This window comes from Thamnophis sirtalis, unplaced genomic scaffold (assembly GCF_051295495.1).
Source record: "Thamnophis sirtalis isolate CommonGarterSnake01/CBP01778 unplaced genomic scaffold, rThaSir2_p1.2 scaffold_4, whole genome shotgun sequence".
Classification (NCBI taxonomy): Eukaryota; Metazoa; Chordata; class Lepidosauria; order Squamata; family Natricidae; genus Thamnophis; species Thamnophis sirtalis.
In genome coordinates, this window is record NW_028261384.1 from 61,074,587 (window position 1) to 61,100,883 (window position 26,297).

Here is a 26,297-nt window from a genome sequence, read left to right on the forward strand (position 1 = left end):
ATGGCCGCAGCTTTAGCTCACCAGCTGTAGCCTTAAAACATTAGGCCAGAGGCTTTAAAGAGCCTTGGAGCAGCGGAAAAGCCACAGAATTGTCTTTGAAGTCAGCAGCTCATTAGAATCCCTCCGGCTGCCAGCACCGAAAAGCCTCTGGTCACTTTAAATCATGGCACGCCTTTTCTCTTAGAGAGGCACGCTCAGCTGAGTCATGCCTTGCTCGCAGCCCTCTGCTCGTTCTCTAATGGCTGTTTTGTAAAGCCCAACAGCTAATATCCCGGGAATTGGACGGGGCTCCTCGCCCCACGAGGCAGGAAGGAAATGCCCCACTGCCTCTCCTACCTCGCGCGAGACAGAAACAACTATCCCTAGGGGCAGCAGCTCAGTTAATTTAGAATTTTAGAATTTTTTAGAATAGCCAATTAGTCAAATTAATATCCAATGGATTTTTAATGAATTTTAAAGATTTCCTACCTAGGAGCCAAAGCAGTGCTTGGACCAAAAGATTGAGAGAAAACTGGGAGCCAATAGGGAATGGTGGAATATTAAAGAAAATTCCCTCAGTCTATGGACCAATCAGGCTTTGACTATACCCATGTGTAACCCCTCCCTCCATTCTACTGGAAAAGAATAATAGTAATACAGTAAATTATTTGACAGTGTTGTGGGAATTAGTTCTTAAGCAGAGTGATGGCATTCGGGGAAAAATGTCCTTGTGTCTAGTTGTTCTGGTATGCAGTGCCCTATAGCGTCGTTTTGAGGGTAGAATTTGAAACAATTTATATCCAGGCTATGAGGTGTCTGTAGATATTCTCACAGCCCTCTTTTTGACTTCTACAGTACACAGATCTTCAATGGAAGACAGATTGGTAGCAATTGTTTTTTCTGCAGTTCTAATTATCGCTGAAGTCTTTCTTGCTTGGTTTCAGAGCCAAACCATATAGTTACGGAGGTGCAGTTGACAGACTCAATAATTCCTCTGTACAACTGAATCAGCAGCTCTTTGGGTTGTTTGAGCTTTCTGATTTGATGCAGAAAGAACATTCTTTGTTGTGCTTTTTTGATGACATTTTTGATGTTAGGTGACTGTTCTGATCCCCCGGCCTATGAATAAACCAGAACACAGGCTTGGCTGTTTGCCACTGTTCAATTATTGAGATAACGAATCCTTTTGCTGAGGGCCCAGGCAACTCATGTTCAATAGAGTAGATCTGCAGCAACCCAGATAGTTCAAACGAAGCAACGCAGATAGTCCAAACGAACAGACACGACTAGAATACACAGATAGATTTTCTTAACTACTAATTCGAACAGTTGTTTCTTGCAAATGTCCCCTCCCAATGCGTCACCTATAATCTCTCTTGGGAGGGGCCAATCAACAATCACCTGTGCTTAATCATCTTCTGTGAGTCTGCCTACGGAGTTGCTCTTCCATTTCTCAGCCCTTCCCAATCTAGCTTCAGGGACAAACTGCCTTTGATTCTCCCCACTCCTCCATGCCTCAGGCGCCTTCTGGTGGCCAACCAGCCTCTCTGGTCCCTGCTCTGAATCTGAACCCTGCCCAGGATCCTCCACATCGTCCAGGGCAGACTCATATGATTCCTCGCTATCCGAGTCCATCAGCAGCTCAACCGGATCCTGCTGGGCCACAACAGTTGACCATTTTAAGCCTTGAGATATGATAGAACCTAGAAACATGAAGGAGTTCTACTGTTGATACAGTGTTGTCCAGTATTGTAAGAGGTGGTAGTATAGCTTTTCTTCTAAAATCCACCATAATCTATTATAAATTATAAATTACACAATATGAAGGAGCAAAACCCTAACTCTTCTCTTCCTCATCTGCCTTGCAATGTAAGCCTATGTATCTAACAAAATAATTAGGAAAGAAACATATTGCACATATTTCTAAGTTTATCTCAATGCATAGCCTGCTGGCTGGAACTCTGAGTCTTGAGCACCTTTCCTTTCTAATTATTTCAGTTGTTCCATAATTCCTTGGTAGGAATATGCAAGGCAACTGATTAAAAATCAATTTTATATTGATTTTTAAGCATGTATATTTTATATGTATATCCTCAATGTTTTATTTTTAAATACATGAAAAAATATTTGGGAGAACATCTCATTTTCAGGCATGCAAATAATATTTTTTTCTATTATTTGTATATTTTAGGTCTAAATGAAAAAATCGAGATGAAATTCATTGATATTTGCTACTTTCAATTTTCTGATTTAATTTCTATTGTAGATATAAATGTTAAAGCAACGTTTACAAAATGATGACACGATTATTTTCAGAATACCATGCAACGTCTTAGAGCAATCACATCCTTATTGAGAAAGTTTATGAATAATAACCATTACTCCTTTTAATCTTAGTACTGAGAGACATAGCTTTAGTCAAAACATGACCCTGTACCATCTATTTCTTTTTACAATAATTCCTCTAATTACAATTATAAATTAAATATCTGGATCAGATTCTAGAACATCTAATCAGAAGTACTTTTAATAAAGTGAAGTACATGTAACTTCCTACTAGGTGTTTTATCCTATTTTGTTTATAAGCCATCACCTAAACCAAATAAATATATATTTTAAACATTTAAGGAAGTATTTCTTAAAAATCAAGGGATAGAAATTGTATGTGACCCAGCAATATGCCTAATTCTTCCTATACTAGTTAGTGATTCAATCTAGTAACAGTCAAATAAACTGCAGATATTTTTTCTCATCTATTCATTTGATTTTTTAAATCATTTTAGCTATCAAAAATGCAACTGTAGAATGACCGTTGGCTTACCTGAATGGTCGTTCTCTAGGCCCCGCGGGAGTGTCCAAGCACGTGTTAACTTCAGCTTGCTGCCCAAGGACTGAGTTTAACATTTCTGTAGCTCCGCCTCTTGCTCCCCTCAGAGGCTCAGTTTTAAAAAACGAAGGAGAGTCCAAAAGGCCTGTAGATGGAGATGAAGAATGCCCCCACTGGAGTGCAGGACCCCGTGGGCACCTTTTTAGGGTGGGGTTGGACACTCCTGCAGCACCTAAAGAACGACCATTCAGGTAAGCCAACGGTCATTCTCCTAGGCGCTGCTTGGAGTGTCCAAGCACGGGACATGCCAAAGCTATGCCGTCCCAGGGAGGGAACAAAAATTGTCCAAGCGCGTGGGGGTCGCGATGACTTGCTGCAGAACTCTTCTCCCAAATGAGGCCTCAGCCGAGGCAAAAACGTCAAGTCTGTAATTTTTAACAAATGGAGATGGACTGGACCACGTAGCAGCCTGACATATCTCCTTAATGGACGCTTGCGTAGTCCACGCAGCTGAAGTTACGGCGCTCCTTGTTGAGTGAGTTGTAATACGAGGAGAGACGGGTCTAGCTTGTTGTTCATAGGCCAGCTTGATACATGCTCGTATCCAGCATCCCATGGTGGAAGAGGTGACCTTCTTGCCCATAGAGACTGGTTGGAAGGTACGAAGAACCCCTCCAATTTGCGGAAGGGAGCCGTCCGTTTCATGTAAATACGGACCGCCCGACGGACATCCAGCTTATGCCATACGTGCTCCCTTGGATGTCTGGGGCATGGGCAAAAGTCCGGGAGAACAATTTCCTGTGACCTATGGAAAATGCTGTTTATTTTCCGCACAAAGGTCGGGTCCAGTCTGAGGACAACTCTGTCCGAATGTACAATGCAAAGGTTGTCTCTAACCAAGAGGGAGGCCATCTCGGATTTTCTGCGAGCCAAGGTGATGGCAATTAGAAAGGCCATTTTTAGAGTCAGATGACGTAGTCCAACTTCGTAGTCCGAAGCGGTTCGAAGGGGGCTGTGGACAGAGACTGCAACACGACCGACAAGTCCCAAGTTGGATACATGTGGATGTATGGTGGGAGGATAGAGGTTGGTAGCTCCCTTGAGGAAGCTACGAACTTGTGGATGTCTGGTAAGCGGCAACTGAGAGTCCGTGGACAGAATGGTGGCCAAAGCAGCCGTTTGACACCTGAGGGTGTTAGGTGCGAGACCTTTGTCCAAGCCCTCCTGCAAGAAGTCCAGGATTTGTGGTATGGTGGCAGAAGAGGCTACGATTCGATGGGTCTCACACCAGCGTGAGAAGGATGACCAAGTTGCCTCATAGATTCTGACAGTGGAGGGATGCCTGGACGCCTGAATGGTACAAATGACCTTCTCAGAGAATTTGCTGAGCCTCAGGATGTCCCCCTCAAGTGCCAGATGGCCAGTTGCAGCCACTGGGGTTCCGGATGTTGAACGGCCCTCTGGCTGAGGGAGATCTGATCCTAAGGTATGCGCCAATGCTGATTGACTGACAAGCTGACAAGGTTGGCGAACCAGGACCTCCTCGGCCAGTGAGGCGCCACAAGCAGCACCTCTGCCCTCTCTGATAGAATCTTCCTGATCACCAGAGGAATTAGAGGGAGAGGTGGAAAAGTGTACAAAAGACCTGGCGGCCAGTGGGACCGAGGTGCGTCTGTTCCCTCCGCCCCAGAGCAGTGGAAACTGGTGAGGTACCGGGGGAGCTGAATGTTGGTCTGGGTCACGAACAGGTCGACCTCCGGTCAGCTGAACCTCCGTGTCAGCTGGTGGAATAAGGCCAGGTGAAGATACCATTCCAAGCTCTAGATGGTGATTCTGCTCAACCAGTCCGCCATCACGTTGTCCTCCCCCGATATGTGGTCCGCCCATAGGGAGGCCAGGCACCTTTCCGCCCAAAAGCCCAGAACTTCTGCCTCTGACATCAGGGTCAGAGATCGTGTGCCACCCTGGTGGTTGATGTGTGCCTTTGTGGCGATGTTGTCAGTTAGGATTAGCACATCATGGCCTTTGATCTGATGATGGAAATGGTGCAGGGCTAGTCTGGTGGTCTGGAGCTCCAGCCAGTTTATGTTGTGGGTGAGCTCCACCTGCGACCACCTGCCCTGGACTACCTGAGTCTGAAGATGAGTGCCCCAACTGAAAAGGCTGGCGTCCGTCGTTATAACTAAGCGCTCCGGCTCCTTGAAGAAGCAGCCCTTCAGAAGGGGGTCCGTCTGCCATCACCTGAGGGAGCGTAGAACCTTTGGAGGAAGATGCACCACCCTCCTGGAATTGCTGGCTTTGCATTTCTGGAGCGGCAGCAGAAACCACTGGAGGTCTTGCATATGCAGTTGTGCCCACGGGATCACTGAAATACACGACACCAGTTTCCCCAACAGCTGGGAGAGGAAAACAACCGACGCTGACCCCGCTGATCAGATGGTTCTCACCAGAGACCTGATGCTGTCTACTCTCTCCTGTGTGAGGAGGACCTTGCAGTCCCTGGAATTGATCACTGTGCTGAGATGTTGAATTCTGCAGGTTGGGGTCAGATGGCTCTTGGCAAGGTTGACTGAGAACCCGTGTAGTTGCAGGACTCGGATGGTGATGTCGAGATCTCTCTGGGCCTGCCCCCTGGACGACGAGTGGATGAGGATGTCATCCAGGTAGCATTCCAGTCTTACCGGGAGAGATCGTAGATGCGCAGCGATAGCGGCTAGTAGCTTGGTGAAGGTTCGAGGAGCCGACAAGAGGCCGAAGGGAAGGGCTCTGTACTGGAAGTATTGGTTGGCAAACTGAAACCTCAGGAAGTTGCGATGCGCCGGATGGATTGGAATATGCAGGTATGCCTCCTTCAGGTCTATGGAGGTCAAGAGATTGTCCTGTCTGATGCAGCCCAGGATGGTCTGAAGGGACTGCATCTTGAAGCGATTGTACGCCAGATGCTTGTTGAGTTTCTTGAGGTCCAGTATTGCCCTTACCCCCCGGATGATTTGGGAACCAGAAGCAGGATGGAGTAGAATCCGCTGCCCTCCTGGCCCCTGGGAACCCTCTCTATAGTCGCTATCTCTAGCAAATGATCTATCTCCACCCTCATGAGCTGGAACTTGTGGGCCGATCTGGGAGTGGGGCAACAGACAAAGGTCCTTGGAGGGAAGGGAAGGAATTCCAGGGTCAATCCGTGGCGGACTGTGTTCAGAATCCAGGTGTCCGTCGTGATCTCCTCCCACTGGGCAGCATAAAGTTGGAGACGGCCACCAGTGGGAGGGTCCCAGTGCCGGTCACTTTGGTTTCCGGAAGGGGCAGTTGGAATACCCCCCACGGAATGGTTTACGGTAGCCCTGCTGTCTATTCTTACCCCTGTAGGATGATTTATCCTGGTGACGATCCTGGGATTGGGCATAGGATCAACTGGGCCCCCCAGAACAGGTGGAGGGCTCTGAGCTCAAAAAGGAGTTACAGCAAAAGGACTGACCCTTACAGTCTGGTTTCTTGGTGACCGCAGGCAGGATCTTACGCTTATCCTTGGACTTGGTTAGATAGGGGTCCAAGACCTCCCCAAACAATTTTCCCCCTTTGAAAGGAGTGAAGCGAGCTTCCACTTTGCCTTCACGTCCGCCTGCCAGTGGCGGAGCCATAGTAGGCGGTGTGAAGTTACATTGGAGGCAAGGGCCCTAGAGGAGAATTTAGTGGCAGTAAGCGAGGCATTGGCTGAGTATCCTACGGCTGCTATTATTTTGTTAACGTCCTGCCTCGCCCTGGTATCCCCCGCTGGGAGGCCAGCCAACAGCTTTCGGAGCCAGAACAGGGCCGCTCTACTAAAGTATGAGGAAGATGAAGATGCCCTCATGGCCCATGCCGTGGCCAGGTGGGTCTTGTGGGAGACTGACTCTGCCCTCTTGTCCTCTGCCTTTAAGCCCCCCAGCAAATTAGCTGGGAGGGTAGAATTAGAAGTGAGAGAGACAATGGGGTCATCCACCTGAGGAAGCTTTAGCAGTTCCTCCAGTGGGCCTTCCATGGTGTAGAGTTTCTTATCTGTCCCACTGGGGTTGGCCATGGAGCCTGGTTGGGTCCATTGACGCTGGATGATGTCCAAAAACAGCTGTGGAGGTGGGACCAGATACAGAGGGGGGGAACCTCCTTAAACAGTCCCGCACCCGGATCTTGGGGGCCAATGGCCTCCTTGGTACCCTGAGCAAGAGTGGGTTTTTCGGCTGGGGCTGGCAGACCCATCTGGGGCGCAGCCGCCCTAACCCTAATATGGAGGGCTTGAAGAGGCCTGAGAGGACAGGCGTTTCGGGTGCAGTATTTTCATCCTCTGAGAGGTCTGGAGCATCTTGCTCTGCCTCCTCCCCGTCAGATACCTCACTGATTCCGGTAGGGGTCAGAGAAGCCTCCCTAGCCAGGGGGTCCTGAAGCCATGTAGCTCGACTCTTGCTGGGATTAGCAGTGGCAATAGGATTAGCAGTGGCAATAGGCAATTTAGAGGCCAACTGCTGGATGCCATCCGAAATACCCTGCGAAATTGCACGAGCCACCACATCCTGCATGGTTTTTGACAACTGAGGCTCCTGAGCCTGAGGTAGGATTAACCCAGCTTCAGAGGGAGCCAAAGAATCCTCCCCAGCAAGGGAGTCTCCTTCATCAAGGGAATGGCAGGGGGACCCAATGGACGTCTTCTGGCGTCTTTCAGCAAGTTTCTCATCTGCCTTAGAGGCCTTCCTGACTTTGGGACGCTTCCCCTTGGTTGGGCATCCCACCCCATCACTTTTGGCAGCAGGGGTGGGTCTGCTGCATTTAGAAGCGGTGGGCCCAGCTTGTTGTTCCACTTGCTTTTCCATCTTCTGACTGAAGAGGAGGTCTGCAAAATATGGCCAGAAGGAAGAATCCCTGCTGGTGGTCAGTGCAGGTCTTTAAGTAGATGCTGTCAGAATTCAAGGCAAATGGAGCTGGGAGAAAATGGCACCAGCTGAGGAAGGCCGGATGCCTGCAGATCTGCGCCGTTAAGCAAGAGAGAATGGCCTGATAGTGGCCAGAAAAACTCCTGCAGCTGCTTGGAATAATCCAGAGATGAGGGGAGCCTGCCTGGAGACCAAAGGCAAGGTCTGATGTTAAGGTCTGTCCGCGGCGATCCGCTATTGAGGCAGGCTGTGCGGCAATGACAGGAGCTCAGCGAAAAAGCGCACCAATGACAGGAGGCTCAGTGAAAAAGCGCACCAATTTTGAAACCAAAAGGGTGACCGCACGCGCCTGGAGCAGCACCAGGGAAATCCTGAGGAGCCTAATGCTCCGCACTGGAGACCCTAGCTACCTATCTGTCCCCTGGACTTGTCAGCAGCCGCTAACGAGCCTCCCCCCATGGTGAGACTATGATCGCGACGAGTGCAAAAAGGCAGCCTTGCTCCAGGAAGCCTGCCTCGTGCTCTGGACAGCAGAAGATAAACTGAGTAAGGAACTTAGGCAAAATAAAAAAGAGAACAGAAATCTGAGCTAACTAACAACACTGAAAAGAAAACCTGAGGAGCAACACTATACTAATTAGGGGGTCCAGCCTGCTGCAAAAGGACTGGATCCCAAAAAGCGTCCTGTAGGGCGACTGAGTTTTTTAAAACTGAGCCTCTGAGGGGAGCAAGAGGCAGAGCTACAGAAATGTTAAACTCAGTCCTTGGGCAGCAAGCTGAAGTTAACCCGTGCTTGGACACTCCAAGCAGTGCCTAGGAGAATGATAGAGATTCAGATCTCAGGATAAGCAAAACTGAATTTACAGACCAGTGATACGATAAACAGTTTAACTGTTACAGTTAAACACAATTTTAACTCAGCTCAGAAATCTTTAGCATCTTTTTCAGACTAACACATTTTATAAAAAAGCATATGACTTTCTGAGCTAAACTTATTTCATCAACTGTACAACTAAACTGACTAAATTGTAGACAAATTGATTAAAGGCACACGATATGATTTTAATATGCTAATCCATTGTGTTCACTGAGACCTTCTGAAATAGTTCAAAACTTTTCATTGTACATATGTTCAGTAATTATTTGCCTGATTGTACTGGTAAAATTTCTTTTTTCCAAAACGTTTATTTGCAATAGAATACCAGAGAGGCTGAAATGCTCTTATATATCTTGTCCTTGTTTCGAGTGGTTGATGGAAAAAGTGTTGACAAATGTTTGTCCATTAATCATTTTGCACAAAAGTTATCCTATCTGTTCCATATAAAATCCCAAGAAGCATTAATGGCAAATTATGGCATATATCACATTACACAAAGGGCATATGAAGATGTTCTAATCTTGAGTGTACACCTGTTGTATTTCTAGTTGTAAATGCTACAATTTTTGTTTAATAATTTTATTGAAGTTTTTAAAAATTATAATACAAAGCTAGAAGAAAAGGGAAACTAAAATTCAAAATATGCATAAAGAAAGTAGAAAAGAAGAAAGTAACAAAAACAGTATTTAAAAAGTTACTTCTCCATCATATGGAGAAGAACCTAATATATTAACTGTTTATTGTCTCTTAAAGTAACAAGTAGAAAAACATCTTCTCCAATTACCTAGCTTTTATCACTATGAAATTCATAAATCATTATATTTTCAATCCTAGTTCAGCAAAAATTCCATTAGGATTTACCAGAAATATCAAACAAATATCCCTGATTAATAGTCCAAGTTTATATTACCATATGTCTTTTTGCTCTGATCTCTAAATAATTCCTATGGCATCGCAGGATTTAATCTTCCATCGCTAATTGGTTTGTTTTTTTTAAATCCCATAAAGTAAATCCCATAAAGAAATATTAACTAAGATTTCTTGTTTCCATTGATTGTATATACTTCCTTTTTTCCCCATAAAGAAGTATCATCTAGAACAGAGTTCCCCAATCTTTCCGGCTTTATGGACCGTTATGGGGGAGAGGGGATGTTTCCGTGTGAGTGGTAGTCATGCGCACATGCAGCACCATTTATACAAGCAGCAGGCATGTGTGTCTGCCCCTTGTGCAAATGGAGTGTGCGCGCACATGCTCACCTGCTTCTCCCACAAGTGAAGATGTGCTTATATGTGTGCTCACCTATCACTCCCGTGACCTGGTTCCAAATGGCTCACAGTCTACTAGTCGACCACGGTCTGGGGATCCCTGATTTAGAGTGAAAAGGTTGCCTGGCAGAGATTTGGTTCTTATGTGACCAAGTCTTTTCGGCAGACAGTTCCTTGAAAGTTAAAGGCCTGTCTGCCAGAAGGATCTCCCCCCCCCCAAAAAAAATGGGACTAAGTATCTCTGAAAGGCAGATCTTTCATTCTGTCTACTTTATTTTATTTTAATTTTATTTAGTTTGTCAAACCTGTACAAGATAATCAAGTATAAGTATAAAGATGCACATGAACAAAGAAAATGAGTACAAATAAATAGGGACAGTAGGACAGGGATGGTAGGCACGCTGGTGCACTTATGCACGCCCCCTTTACAGACCTCTTATGACCCAGGAACTCACTCACAACTGCAACCAGGCATACCAGGATTGTGGTTTTGAGATATATTTACATATATAACATCTCATTAAATTACTGCTTCACTCAGTAACTGAAGATTCCTGTCTCAATTGTTATCATAAATCAAGGATTATCCGAATTTGATTATATATTTGTTTTTCAATTCTTAAAGCAAAACTAACCACTTTATAAGCCAGAAGATGACTCAGTAGAGTTCAATATGAAAATAAATATATAAGATCTCAGTCATTAATATTACAATCACAAATGCAACGTTGCCCAATATGCTTAGTGAGACCATTGCAAAGGTGGGTTAAAAGGAGAACCAAATAAAACACCCTTGACACCATTAACAATATTAAGGAACAAGAAACTCAGATGAAAAGGCACACTAGAAAATGAATATGTTTGGAAAGGTTCTGGGAAATAGAAGATGGGGAAGTGGAAGGACAGAATCAACAAGATTATTGGAATATCCTTGGATAACCCAAGAGGTTTTGCTGGGGACAGTGCAAACATTTGTTAAACCTTTATTTACGCAGCCAAGTGAGCTGAACCAAATTAAACGGCTCCTAACTGGCTTGATTTAATATATGACTGATGTGTTATGATGTCATATAATAATGTTATAGATATCATAGACCTGTGGTGGTGAACCTAGGGTATGCATGCTGGAAGTGGCACACACAGCCATCTCTCCATCGCCTGTTTGTTCTTCCGGTTTCCGGTGCTCCCCCCTCCCGGCACATGCGCTCCCATTTCAGCATTCGGTGCCGAAAAGGTTTGCCAACATTGTCATAGACCTTCGTCAGTATTAGTGGGAGTGGTCTTGGTGGTTTTTTGGTTGGCTGTTTACTGTTTGTTGGGCAATACCTTGATTGTGGTATTGTTTGCTGCTTGATTGGGTTTTGTGTTCTGGTCCTTTTTCCCCTCTGGTCTTTCCCCCCACTTTTTGGCTTGTTGATTATCTTTTTTGAATAATGTATAGGGTGTTTATGTCTATGTTGGCTGACTTGACAGGGTACCTTTTAGGAATTCTCTAGCGTTTTTGGATTTGACTTGGTTTAGGATAGTCACAGCTTCCCAATAGAAAGTATGGTTAAGTCTGGCCATGTGTTATAAAATTAAGGAGCTTTCATTATGTCTTCTGGTTACTAGTTGGTGTTCATGGATGTGCTCTGTTAGTGTTCTGCCTGTTGTACTATGTAGTGGCTGTTGCAATCCTTACATTGTATGTTGTGGATGACTCCTATTTTTTCTTCTATTTTATTTAAGCTTTAGGCTTTTGTTGATTTGTATACTCCGCTGATGTCATGTGGTTGTAATAGTCTGTTGGTGATTTCTAAAATGTTTTTGATGTATGGCTGTATTATCCTTTTCCAAGTTTGTGTTGGTTATGCTGTATTGGGTTGAACCAAAAGACCAGTCTAAGGATTTGAGCTTCATTTCTCTACCCTGCTGAAGAAGTTCAGTTCCCTTTGAAGGCAGGTCTTTTCACCAGATTCCAGAGATGAGAGAGTGTCCTCTCTGCAGGCAGTAAGAGCTTGCAACCTTCCTTGCCAGCTTTGCAAATGGCAATCACATGATTGCTGGGCAATTGGCAACCAGTCATAAATACAAACAGGTTACCAAGCAGATCACAATCACACAATGACTGGGGGGGGGGGGGGGCAGACACAGTGCAACGTTATATTGTCGTCAGAAGTGCCCTTACACTCAGGTTGTAAAGTACCCTTAACAAGATCATTGTAATTTTGGTGGTTCAACAAGTTGTCATAAGTCAGCAATAGCTGTGTTCTATATATAAATCTATTACTATAGCTCTCTATATATATCTATTACTACAGCTCAGTGATGACTAACCTTTTTGTCCTCACGTGCTGAAAGCGTGCGTGCGACAAGGGCATGCACATGCCCACATTCATAATGCAATGTGTGCGCAACCCCACTGTGCTCCCCCTGCACATGTGCCCCCCAGCACATGCCCCCTGTGGCCTGTTTTGGGCCTAGCAGGCTTCCCTGAAGCCGCACCCTCACGCTCCCACCTGCCCCTGCGAGCATGACCCCCTTCCCCCCATGCATGCACATGTATCTCCATGTGAACACCCCCTGCACATGCATGGCAGAGCCCCAAAAATCAACTGGCAGTCTGGAGGCATGCACATGCGCAGTGGAACTGAGCTAGGGTGATGGCTCACATGTCCACAGAGAAGGCTCCACGTGCCACCTGTGGCACATGTACCATAGGTTCACCATCACGGCTATAGATTCTCCATTATTATAAATTTGTGATGTACAGCCTTAGTTAAAAAAATATTAAGGAAAAGATCAAACTTATTTTTATATAGAAAAAATGTAAAATATACTTACCAGTTCCTACATAGGTTCTGAAACGTCCTAATAGTCTTTCACCAAAGGCACCTAGAAGATCTAATCCAAGTAATGATACCTATGGACACATATTTAAAGAATTAAAAAGATATTGTGGTAATCACCCAACCATTTAAGGCAAATATATAGATTTGAGAATGAGAATCTGTTGTATTGAATTTCATTCAGCTACAGTACAGGTAGTCCTCATCTTACAACCACAACTGAGGCCAAAATTGCTAAGCAAGAAAGTGGTTAAGTGAGTTTTGCCCCATTTTATGACCCTTCTTGCCACATTTGATAAGTGAATCACTGCAGTTGTTAAGTTAGTAATACGGTTTTCAAGTGAATTTGACTTCTCCATTGACTTCGTTTGTCAGAAGACTTCAAATGGTGATCACATGACCCCAAGACACTGCAATAATCATAAATATGAATCCATTGCCAAGATCCAATTTTAATCATGTGACTGTAGGAATGCTGCAATGATCATCAGTCATTTTTTCAGTGCCATTATAACATTAAACGGTCATTAAACAAATTGTTGTAAATCAAGGACCACTAGTACTATATGCTTAAAAAACAAATGTTATCATTTTAAATTGGAAAGAAAGCACCACATTGAATCTAATTTGATACAGAGAAATTTATTAAATTATAACTACCTGCTAGAACTTATTTGAATCAAAATCAATTCAGTAGAGATTCATTAACCACTTTTAAAAACTTTTTATTTTCAATTGTAACAGGTTTTGACATTGTTCAGGTCAGAGGTGGATTGCTCCCGTTTTGGCCTGAATCAGGCAAACTGGTAGTGGTGGTGGTGGGAGGCTCCACCCATGTGTTGCATGCTCGCACAAGCACACATACAAGCACGAGCAAACTGGTAGCCCCAGGATTTGCAACCCACTTCTGCTTCAGGTTTAAAAAATACTTTCATCAATTAATGTATTTTGTATTTTACATTAGAACATTATGCTCAATTTGGATTTGGCAAATATTGTACATTCACTCCCTTCATTAGATTATTGTTCTTAATCTATCATATGGAATCTTAAATGTTAACAAGGTCAGAAAATATATATGCATGTATTTTTTTGGTAAAGTGGCAGCCTAGAATTCTAAACTGATAAATAAAATTCAAAAGTATAAGGCAAGCAGTATTATTAATATTTTTCTCAAAAATAGAATTTTTACTTTAGTTTAACATTTTATTGTTATAATCAATATTTATTACTGTAATCAGTTTGGCATATAAAACACAGTATTTTTCCTGGGAATAAGACTCATTAGAATATTGATTTGCTTTGAAGGAAGAGAGGGAATTTATATAGATTGCAGCTAGGCAGCACAATAATTTTTCTTTACATTGAAGTCTCATACAGGTAGTCCTCAACTTATGACCAGTTAGTTAAGGACCATTCAAAATTATGATGGACTTCAAAAAAGCAAGTTACAACTTGTCCTTGAAATTATGGATGCTATAACTCTCCACAGAAATTGGTATTCTGCATTCATATAAGAGGCATGTGATTGTAAAATTGAATCCAGCCACATGGTGCCTCGACTATGACTGCAATGACTTCTAATTGAAATACCAGGTTCCATTATGTTGTAAATTGATGACCATCTATATGCCTCTACATATACAAGCTCTAGGATTCCAGGAGGTCCAATGATTGAACAAAAAATGTATTGGGGGGGGGGGCACAAATTGCTAATTTTCTTTCTATTTTCTATCAATTGTGTTACTTTGATTCACTCAGTGTCCAAGGATTTGTAAACATAGGGAGCTATAAACACAGGGAATTTGGGGGTAGGGGAGATGATCCTAGTACACATCCATTTATACATCCAGATTGAAACTCTAGGTATATTAAGATTGCAAGTCTGATAGACTTAAAGGGAAAGTTAAAGATATAATTAATACTCCATAATAGAAACATTGGTTTTAGTTGTATTTCTAATAGTTGTAAAATATTAAGAATGCTTATTCCCAATTTTGTACATTATTCATCAGTTTAACTGAAAAAATAACATATCATATAAAAATTCTACATCTCTTGGTTTTATATTTTACTTTATATATCCCTTTGATTTACTATATGGTTGCAAATAATCCAAGTACCCACTATCCCTGTTTTCTAATTCCCTCTCCTCTCCTCTGAATTCTTTCCAGGCTCTAAACTTGTGTGTGTGTGTGTGTGTGTACACACATACATACACTATCCCTAGGAAATATTACATGTATTTTAGAAAGTATTACATACACATACAGTGTACAAGGAGCCAACAGCAAATATACGTATATATTAAAAGTGTACAAGTTTAGAGCCCAGAAGGAATTCAAAGGAAAGGAGAGGAAATTAGAAAATGAGTATCCTTCTATAGAAAAATTAAATATGACTAATCTAGAAGAAAAACATAAAGTGAATCTAATATCAGAAAAAAAATTAACTGTCAACAAGATCAAGGAATATCAGGATTTTCTAAAAGTCTTTAAATTCAGTAGTTAAAAAAATGGAAAATTTTGAAACTGCAGTTTTAACAGACAGTAAACAGAAAAAGCCAGTTTTGTTGTGATAAAAAATCAAAACTGGATGATGGAAAATTAAAATAACAAACATTAGAAGTAAACAACAGGAATGGTACTTTGGAAATTAAAATGACTATAAAAAGATGGATAAGATGGTGGCATTATCTGCAATCAGTGACTGGACCCATTTAACCAATGATAGAATATTGAATATCGAGGGACATGATTTGGTATATGGTTGGCATGCTTATTTGTTATTCAACAAAAAATTAGATAAGAATTTTAAAAATCATATTTTAAGAAATGCTTTATTGCGGGTCTGGAAAAAATATCAACACAGACTAAACGATAAGCTGCCCATGTGGGCAATTCCTAGACATGCAATTCAAAATATGAATATAGAACAAAAACACGATAGAACCACTTACAGACAACTTCTCACTTCAGAAGGGGGGGTGTTACAATTAAAATCTTTAGAGACACTTAAAGAGGAGAAGGTAGTTCAGACATGGTTTCAGTATGGCCAATTACAGGCTAGGTGGAAAATAGACCAAAAAACCGGCTTTGAAACAGTTGAGGATAATTTGTTTAAACAAATAAGAGATCAAAGCTTAATGCATATAAAGAGGATATATAATGTATTAATACAGATGGATTCCGAAACGGAACTGATTAAAGACTGTATGATAAAATGGGCACAGAATATTGAGGAACCAATAATGTTGGACACATGAGAAAGAATATGGGTAAGAAATGTGAAATTTACACAAGCACAAAACTTGAGAGAAAAATTTTATAAGATGTTTTATAGATGGCATTTAGATCCCAAAAAGCTCGCTTCTATGTATCCGAACTTACAGCCTAAATGTTGGAGATGTGGCTCTCTCGATGCTACATATTTTCATATATGGTGGACATGTCGAAAAGTTAAGGCATTTTGGATAAAACTGTGGTGGATTATGCAAAATATCTTCAAAAGAAGGATAAAATTCACCCCTCAGTTATTTTTACTAGGTATATGTACTGATTTTACAGCGGTAGAGACTAATTTGGTTCTGTACTTAATAACTGCAGCAAGACTGTTGGTGGCGCAACACTGGAAGAAGGAAGACGTACCTACAACTCAAGAATGGACTTTGAAAGTTATACTTAGCCGAGATGGCAAAAATCTCAGCATATCTTAAAGACCACTCAAACGAGAGATATAAACGAGACTGGAAAAAATGGATTGACTATACACAAAGCAAATATGGGACTAAGAAATTCCAGATAGCATATGCTTAAGATTAGTAATAACTTAAACTGTTTAAAGTTTGGGTAACAGTAAGAAGCTGAGTTCAACGCAGAGATCTTTTCGATCCTTTTCTTCTGCTTTGTTTTTAAGATACCTTAGACTGTGTTTGTTAAAAAGCTATACCGTGTACGGGCTCTGGGAAGTCGGGGGGAGGGAAGGGAGGTGGGGTTTTAGGGGGAGGGGGGAAATATAATATGTCTTAGATCTCAAAGCACATGATTGCACTTGTATACTGTGGCTTTTTAATGTTAGTGTAAAGATAGGACAAGCTGAATATATTGATAGACAATAGAAATACACCGAAGGGAGGAGTAGAGTGAAAGAAGAAAGAGGGGTAGCGAGGGTGGGAGAGAGGATTGGAGGTAGGAGAAGGAAGGGAGGGAATGTATTGGGAGAGAGGAGCGATAGAGGGGGAGGGGAAGTAGGTAGTAGAGGGGAATGTTGGAAGGAAGAATGTAAGTTGGAGGGGGTGAAAGAGGGTGTATGGTGGGTCAAGGTGGCATATTGGGTTTGTATTTTGGGGGGTATGGTCTATGAAAGCGAGGGCTGTGTTTATTATTCAATGTTATATGCCCCAGTCATGCACAGTATGCATGTGATTGTATGAAATGAAATGGAAATGGAAATAAACGTGTTTTTTTTTTTTAAAAGATGGATAAAAATGATCATTACAAAAGGTAATAGTGGGAAAAATTGTGAGGAGTCAATTAACTTAATTTGAATGCATAAAATTAAAAAGTGGAGAATAGAGTGAAAGCCAAGTGCCAGGTTAAATCCCCACTCTCATCTAATACCCAGAGGGCATTAATAGCATGAAGGCAAAATTCAATCACAATATTAGATAATTAATATCTATTCTAGAAAGTGATGTTTTCTGGTCAGAACTATCATTACTAATGGTCTAGATATGGTATCTCAAAACATAACTGTCAACATAACTATCCTATCTTTCTCTGCTTCCTAGTGCAGAGCTACAGGAAAAATTACATTTGCAAGCAATACAATTGGAATATTTTCATCTATAACAATAATGATGGAACAGCACTAAACAAACCTCTGTAGTGAGCAGAGCGCCAAAAAGTCCACCATCTCCAATTTGTGATTTAGTTGCGTAAAATATGCTAACTCCCACCAATACATATCTGTGTTTAAAAGTAGAGGCAAGACAACAGATGCTGGTGAGTTATTTGTATTTTAGAATTCTTCACTATTCATGATTCCAATGTGATAAACATTTTAAAGGGATGTTTAGTTTTATCTTTAAGCTAGTAATTATCTTTAACCTATAACCTAATTATATTTGCATGTCAGAAGCACCAAAGCAGTTCCATGATAGAGGGATCAGCTGGTTACATTACCATTGCCTGGAGGACATGCAATTGGGGCGATTTTTGTGTCCCTGTTAAGTTGCCCATTGAAACGATACCCATCTATCTACTCGCAGTTGTGCATTTTCAAATTGCGAGTGACAGGCAGGAGTGAGAGACGGGAGTTTACCCAGCATCCTAATCATGTGAGCCACCACGCTCCCATAGCTAAAAATTTGAAACTGTTAAAATCAATAATAGCTCCTATGAAACTTTACTGTAGGAGAAAGAGTGGCAGAATCTGGGGCAGTTAAAACACAGATTAGCCAAGTATCTCTAAATAGCCACAAGCAAATTTAGCTAACATTTAGCACCTGCTAAGAGTTAGATAAGGGTCAACAGTATTAAAGGGAACATCACAGTTTGCTTGTGGTTATATAGATTCTTGGCTGATCCTAGAATGCCACTCCTCTATTATGTCATATACCAATTTATCTTTAGAGTTACATGATTGTTTATTTCAAATTAAGGTATATAATCTTATACATATTTATCTATGAATATATAAAACCCCTGTTTTAATGAATTCATTTTAATAAATTCATTATCTATTGTATAAAGAAATTCTATAAAGCACTTCCTAATTTTATGATAAAAAGTATATTTAAAGCCTGGCTGAAATAAAAAAAATATCATTATAATATTTAACATTTAAAATAATTTTTAGGAAGAAGGCGGGGCTTAGCAGTGAGAAGACGGATTTTCAGGCTATTCCTGAAATTCCCCTATTCCGAAGGAAATTGGACGGTTCATTTCGGACCCAAGCTGTCCCTGAGAGACAGTGAAAGGTAGGAGGAGATCCAGTGACCCCAGAGACGTTCGCAAATCCCTGAGGGCTTGGAATTTAACCTCCTTTGCCAGTGACTTCTGGATTAGCTGTAAGATAACCGAAACTGCAGGTTGCCCCTAAGAATGGCGTGAGTGTTTCCAGCTGGTAAGGTGATTTTATTACTCAAAGAGAGACGGTCCGCATAAAAATTTAAGCTAATCGAAACCAAAGAACAGAAGAATCTAGCAGCGACGTCGATCTCTTTATTGGTTTATGGACGGTGGTTACTCTATTTTTTAAATGTTTTAAATGTTACTTACATGGACAAAGGAAAGATTACTCCAACATCTCCTCTGACTCTCTGTAAGTGGGCTGTAAACTAATTTACTATAATTTGGCTCCCTACAACTTGACACTTTAATTGCTTGGCTGGGTTGGTCTAAGATCAGATAAGATTGTACAGCTCCCAGCTTGTTTTTACTTGCAAATACCTTAAAGTTTCTAAAGGGAAAATACTAACTGCATACAAAAATGGCGTCTGTTCAAATTTCAAATGATTCATTTCAAATGATTTTTTCGGCACTACAAAAGTTATCTGACACATACGACAGATTTGAGAGGAAGCTGGATTATTTGCTGTTTCTAACAACAAAATATGAAGAAAAAAATGAGAATGTTGAATGTTTGAATGTCCCTGAAATACAAACGAAGGATGTCAGAGATGAAGATTTTCAATTTGCTGACATTCCGGGCATCTGGTTTACCTCTGAGGGAGAAAAAGATGGAATGTCTGAAGGGGGGACAGCCACACAGAAGATTTACTTCAAAAGACAGACCGTAGGAGGAATGAGAAGCATTAAAGAATTTATACTTTATGAAATATCATTTGCAAAACTTTTGATACCACCATTGAGAATTAAAGACAAGCTGAAAAGGGGAATAAGCGGAGGACGGCAACATTATATGAGAGGCACCTTAAGCAAAAAGGTGCAAAGATCTTCTTGTTTGGACTTGCTCATAAAGACGTTTGGAGAACTTGATCCACGAATGGCAACAGGATTAAGGAGGTTTTTGTTATTGGAGAGACACAAGCTGATAGATGGAAGAATATAATTCAAAATTAGCTAAACCTAATTAATTTTATTTGTAATAGACATAGTTGAATAATAATTGATAATGATAGTAATGTATATAATGTGGAGTTGATATGATAAATAATAATTGGATATGAGAAGGGAAGGTTAGAAATATTTTTGGACCATATATAAAGGTTATTAATCACAATAATTATCACTATTAAAAAATAAAATAAAACTATATACAGTTAAATCTTAACTAATATGGGGAAAATGCTATGATATACGATATAATTACATAAAGAAAGGAGAATGATAGTAAACTATATACATGGAGGATGGAATTTTTGGTATTAAATATTATGGATGTTTAGCTAAAACAGGATATGAGGATTTGATGTTAATGGAGGATTTTATAAATAAGTAAATGAAATGCTAGCATGTGGTTATGGATTAAATCTTTGGCATAGTTAAGGATGAAGGATGTTTAAACAACTGTAGTCAACTAAAAGTGGAGGTATGATGATGTCAATATGGTAAACATTTGAGTTAAGATATTTGAATTAATATGAATTAATGGAAGAGATGCACAAAAACATGTTGTAACCAGCTGATATACTTTTTTATAATATATACTTGTGTTTTTTCTTTTTTTCTTGTTTTTTTTTTTTTTGGTGTTTTTTTTTGTTGGTTTTTTTTCCCCTGCCTTGTTTTCTGTTTTTAGTCTTTTTTGTGTTTTGATTTTTTCTTTTCCCACTGGTGTGGGCATGTGTTGTTTATGTAACAAAAAAATAAAAAAAATAATAAAATAATTTTTAAATGCCTGATTTTTTTTGTAAAGCAAACATTTTAAAAAAACTCAAATTTTTTTATAATGAAATACTATCGATTTCAAATAACTGTACTTTCATAATATTCACCAACAGTCTATGACTCTATTCTAGCTAATACATTAAGGTTTGGTCACATAACTATCTTCTCACTCATTTTTTAACTGTTTATTATTAAGTTTGCATATATTAGTGAAACTTCATTTTTATGAAGCAATTGGTGGCAGAAGTGATTGTTATTGCTGATGTTAAATTGGAGAACAACAGTCAATTAAATAGGGGAGTATACCATCCATGATAATGTCACTAAACAAATGACACAAATCATGTTATTTGCATCTCTTATATAAAACAAGAATCTCATTATTGTAATTAGTTTGTTGCATTGCTGTCTGCTAGATTAAGGTTTAACAATTTGACTTCCAAAAAGTGAATTAACAGTAAAAAGATACAGAACTGAGAAATAATTATTCCAAATAAATAAAGTATTTTAAATATTAAAATAGATTGAGAATGTCTTTTTCATTTATGTATTTACAACATCCACTAGGTTACCATTACATTTATTTGCAAGATGTCTAATAATGTTCAAAATTTGAATCAATTATTCACTATGTGATCTATATGATGTATATAACTTAATCTCTGGAGTAGTCTTGGAATCAATAGAAACCTGAATTGTATAGCAATACTGCCACCAAATGATGAAAATGCAAGCAAAAAGACAGCACTCAATACTTCTGAACTAGATATTCTATTACTAGTAATACAATAATATACTGGAGCTTTATATTATAATCTTAGTTTTTTTTTTAATGAGTCAAGTGGTCTGGTACTCTCTGCTCGACCATCACAGATTTTGATGAAATTTGGTATGAACATGCACACACGTCCCCAATGAACATTGGTAAAGTGTTACATTTGCCAATCCAATACTTGTAGAGATACAATAATTTGTTTGATCCTAATGGAATTTATTTGCAGCATCCTGCTTTCTTCCTTCGGAATGTATATACATGTATATTTAATTCTGTGGATGTTTCTGTCTCAATAGGTGAATGGATCTGTCGACGTCAGTATTTGGTTGGTTGATGATTGCTGGAGGCTGGCTTGAGCAGTCAATCATTTAGTCGTGCCGCCAATTCCGTCATATGGTGATTTGGTGAAACAAAATCACATGGTGAAACATTCACTGGATTAGATATATATATATATATATATTATATATATAAGATTTTTACAACCCCCGGTATGCCCAAATATGGGAGGAAGGTCACTACTTCCATTCTCTGTCCTTCAGCTCATCACAAGAGACCGAAACCCAATATTTTTACTGTTGCCTTTTTGTTACATTTTGTTGTATTTGTGCTGATAAATAAATAAAGGGAGACTAGTATAGATCTATTTCAAGCTATTTAGCTCTCATCAGCTAGCCATACCCTTCAAATCCCAGTAAGGGTACATACACACACACACAAACACACACACACACACACACGTTCCGAAGGAAGAAACAGAAGAAAGCAGGATGCTGCAAGAAGAAAGATGGAAAGTTAGCAGCACAATAGCTGGCACAAGAGAATCATCACCAGTTTGTGCAAATTGATTCAAATTTGATTTCTGTCAACAAAGTTTCAAATGACATGATTAACTTTGTGGCCAAAATGTCCAATACTTAAATCCGAATTTAAAATTGGCTGACATATTTCCCGATTGTTATGTTGCCTGCATTTATGACAAAAATGGTGGATAGGCAATGCCATGGAAATTTTGAAATCAATACTTCTATTCTGGCAACCAAAAAAAATCTGCTTAGAAAATCTGAAATATGAGTAATTTAGAATTTTCTACAACACCAAATGGAATAGTCTACAAGTTAATATTATTTAAAATATTTTTGTTGCTATTTATGTTTTAATGGGAATATATTAAAGCTATTAAAGTTACTTCTTTAACAAATGAAATATACTTATTAAATAAATATCTGACTCCTCTGGAAACACTATATCCCAAGTAACTACATTGACTGTAAAAATATAAATTTAAAACATACTTACTTTGTTTCTGGTTTAATGGATTGCAAATTCTACCAAGTTCAAGAAGAGTCTTAAATACAGTATATGCAAGGATTACAATTCTAACATGCAGTTTTTATAGTCAGTCTATAATGAACATGAATGTAATACAAGTGGTTCTCAACTTATTACTTAGCAGCCATCTGAAGTTATTACAGATCTACCTGTGCTACTTATCACCTGGATTTGAAGTTCTGATAGTTGAGGTCCCTCAGGCATGTGATCAAAACTTCAGGTGCTTCATAAATGGGCTATATTTACAGCTTCTTGCAGCTTCTCATTTTCAGTGACCTATAAACCAACTTACTTCGATTTTTTTGTAAAACTGCATACTATTGGTTCTCTTAATGTTTGCTGCAAAAAGATCATAAAATCAGAACAATTATATAACCAGCCCATTTTAGGATTATCATGGCTTATTGGCAGGCTCCAATACTGTACAGTCATATATTGAGAACTACTTGTATTCTCAAGGAAAATAATAACCCACATATATATTAGGATTATTTCACCCAATGTTATATTTATACTTGTCTGTTGAATGACCTGAATGACTGTTTTTTAGAAGGCCAGATCCTGAAGATGAAACTTAAGTATTTTGGCGACCTAATGAGAAGGAAGGACTCACTGGACAACAGCCTAATGCTGGCAACGATTAAGGGCAAAAGAAGAAAAGGACAACAGAGAATGAGGTGGCTGGATGGAGTCACTGAAGCAGTCCATGTGAGCTTAAATGGACTCCGGGAGATAGTAGAGGACAGGAAGGCCTGGAAGAACCTTGCAATGGGTCGAACATAACTTTGTGACTAACAACAATTGAATATACACACCTGAGTGTTAGTGAATTAAACAAAACTGATTTTTTACAAAGTAAAAGGATAAAATTGATATTAAATGAACCCTATGACAAAAATTCAATTTTTGAAAAATTCGCTTCACTGACAGAGACCTTAGTGAAAGAGCAACACAATACCTAACAAGAATCAGAATTACATCTATATCAGGTACAATTATTACCTTATAATTACTAGAGTTAACCCATCTTGTTAATTCATCAATTACTTTATCAAGACACTGTTGATCCTGCTCAAGATCAGTAGAAATGTTGGGATCATTCAAATATTCCAGAAATTCCTGGCCAACTTGCAACCTGCGGCCCACATCTTTTTGTTGTACTTGTTCACAGAAATAATCCATTTTGCCATGCTCCATTGTATATTGGACCCAAACTTTCCTGCTCTTGATAAGTCTGTGTAAAGGAATCACAATTTCTCAAGAAATTGTAATAAAAGAGATTAAGGAGTTTTCTGCCCATCAATAAGGAGGTGAAGGAATGTCTTGTTTTGCTTCCTTCACCAAAGTTAACTAGCTATAAACCAATTAACTATAAACTGTCTTTCAGGAACAAAGTCATCATGAGCCAAGCATACAAATTCCGTGCAAAGTATCCAGGGCTTGCAATGCAAGTTCCGGGGGGAGAAAATACTCTACATTTAAACAAAGTTTAATTGGAGGAGTAAGTGAAGATTACAATGTCTTATCGGGTCTCGCTTTTGCAAAATCTCTCCACGAAGATCGACAGCAGGAACGCGGTGAGACACTTCAGCAGATAAAAGGCTAGGAGCCTCACGGCCGGACAAATAACGCCGCAGATAGAGCCTGTGCTTCTCAATTTCAGGCGCCGCCAGCCACCTCACCACTTCTCACCGAAAAGTGAGCAATAGCGGCCGTTCCTCCTAGTCAGAGGAAATAGGAAGCCGCTAGAACCGCTGTTTCGGGGCTGGGGCTAAGGCGGAACTTTCATACTCCCTGAGACAACCCCTAGCGAGGCAAGAAGGCTTGAGTCGAAGAACAGCAAGAACGAAATCAAAAAACTGTTTTGCTGGCTTTTCTCCACTCCGTCCTGTGGAAGTTACGTCCAGTTCCAGCCACCGTTAGCCAGCCAGAGGCGTCACTCACTCCATGAAAAACCCGGCCTTATCTACGTTCAGCCAAGCTCTCAATTTAACAGCGTCGCTTCTTTTGAATGACTCGCCGTCCAAAGAGCCCCAACGCTCTTCCTGCGCTTGCGCAAAATTGTGGCCTGTCCCCTTTTCTAAATCATCCTTTCGTTCTCACGCCTGGTCTAGATCTGTGCCTGAGCATCCGCTCGCACATTGAAAGACCATATTTGCGACGCACCTCTGCAAGAGCTTCCCCTGAATGAGTTGCGTGCGCATGCGACCTCGCTTTTATGTTCTCTTTCGGAACATGGTATTCTATTATTGGCATCTCGGCCCTTAGGGAAGAGGACATGTATTTAATAGCTTAATGTTGTGCCGATATTTTTTTTTGTGTGGAGATGAAGTAAGACCAGCAGAACAATGCATTAAAAGGATAGAGCTACGAAATTATGATTTCAGCCTTTCTTGAAAAAATATTTAAATGAATTCCTACGTTGGAAAAAAATCCTTCCGGTAGGGCAGTACTCCGAGGCACTCGTTGTTGGTTTACTTTGGTGCTCAGAGTTTGTGGTAGTGACTACTTTGATGGGGGGAAGGGGGGAAATACCGAGAAAGAAAAACAGTTGAGGGATCTTACGTACAGTATTGTTTTAACCAAATACAAGTCATTGTTTTTTCTGAATTTGGAAATGTATTCGATACATGGAAGGATTCAGAACTTAAGCACTATTCAATATTAAATAAGACAGGACAATTTAATTTCATATAAATTAACTTTATCCCTTTTGGTGTCCATACTCTGAAAAGATATCTGACAATTTGCAGCATCAAAATATCCGTAAGAAAAAATACAACTGATGAATACTAATGAAGGCATCAAGCCATCCCTTTGCACCAGCCCAAGCTATAGTCCTTAGGCAGAAAATTAACAGCTTTTCTGAATACAAACAGATCAGGTGCCATTCAAATCTCCAGGGTCAAGTGGCAGATGTTGGAGAAATCCTCAACATCTATACTCAAAAAAAACAGATAAATGTTTTATGTTTTAAAAAATGGGCCAGTTTTTCGTAAAAAAAAGAGCATGGATAGCCTTTAGAGTGTTTTAGAGCTTTTAGAGTGTTCCTGGGGGCTGGGGTAAAATTGAGCAAAAAAACCAGGCCATTTTCCCCAGACTCCAGGAGCTCTCTAAAAGCCTCATACAGGCTCTGCACGGCCATTTTGGTGAAGGGGGTGGGGTTTTGGGAGGCAAAAAATGCTGAATTCAATGTATAAGACGCACCCAGATTTTCAGCCTCTTTTTTGAGGGAAAAAGGTACGTCTTACACTCCAAAAAATATGGTATTAGGAATTAATTCTAGTTTATTGTAGCCTTGATATTGATTGGCATTAATGCAAAGTTTGTTATCTTGCTTCTGTTCTTGGCTTCAAAGCTAGGCATATCCTTGAAAATATAGAAGCAGTTACTCAGGAATATCAGGCCATACAGATAAAGGAACCAAAGTAGGGAGTTTTCCTGCCTCATAAATAGTACCACAGCAGAGAGTTATCTGAAAGCATTCTGCTGAATAAAGACCTTGGCCAGAGAGGGAACACCCCCCCCCCCAACACAGGTCTATAGGCCTTTCCTTCACTACCGCTTCAGTAGTGGGAGCTCACCTCCATGCTCTCCATTGGTGGGCTCCAAAATGAGCCAAAGCCACTCTGTAGGGGTGGCGAAGCAAAGAGGAATACTCTGAG

At 40.3% G+C, this 26,297-nt stretch overlaps 1 protein-coding gene across 6 annotated transcripts in view; it reads right to left on the reverse strand.

The window, feature by feature from the left end:
• The window catches only part of CLASP2 (cytoplasmic linker associated protein 2), a 345,278-nt gene extending 320,633 nt beyond the window's left edge, over positions 1-24,645 (reverse strand). For 3 of the 6 annotated variants that reach the window (XM_087713010.1, XM_087713009.1, XM_087713008.1), the window contains exons 1-2: positions 23,635-24,643; positions 12,671-12,749 (exon numbers count right to left, since the gene is read on the reverse strand). In XM_087713010.1, the coding sequence (XP_087569136.1) occupies positions 12,671-12,749; positions 23,635-23,829 (274 nt within the window). In that variant the 5' untranslated portion in view covers positions 23,830-24,643. Of the gene's footprint in view, positions 1-12,670; positions 12,750-23,634 lie in introns of all 6 variants that reach the window. The other 3 variants (XM_087713007.1, XM_087713006.1, XM_087713011.1) reach the window with 2 other exon arrangements.
• Between the last annotated feature and the right edge of the window lie 1,652 nt (positions 24,646-26,297).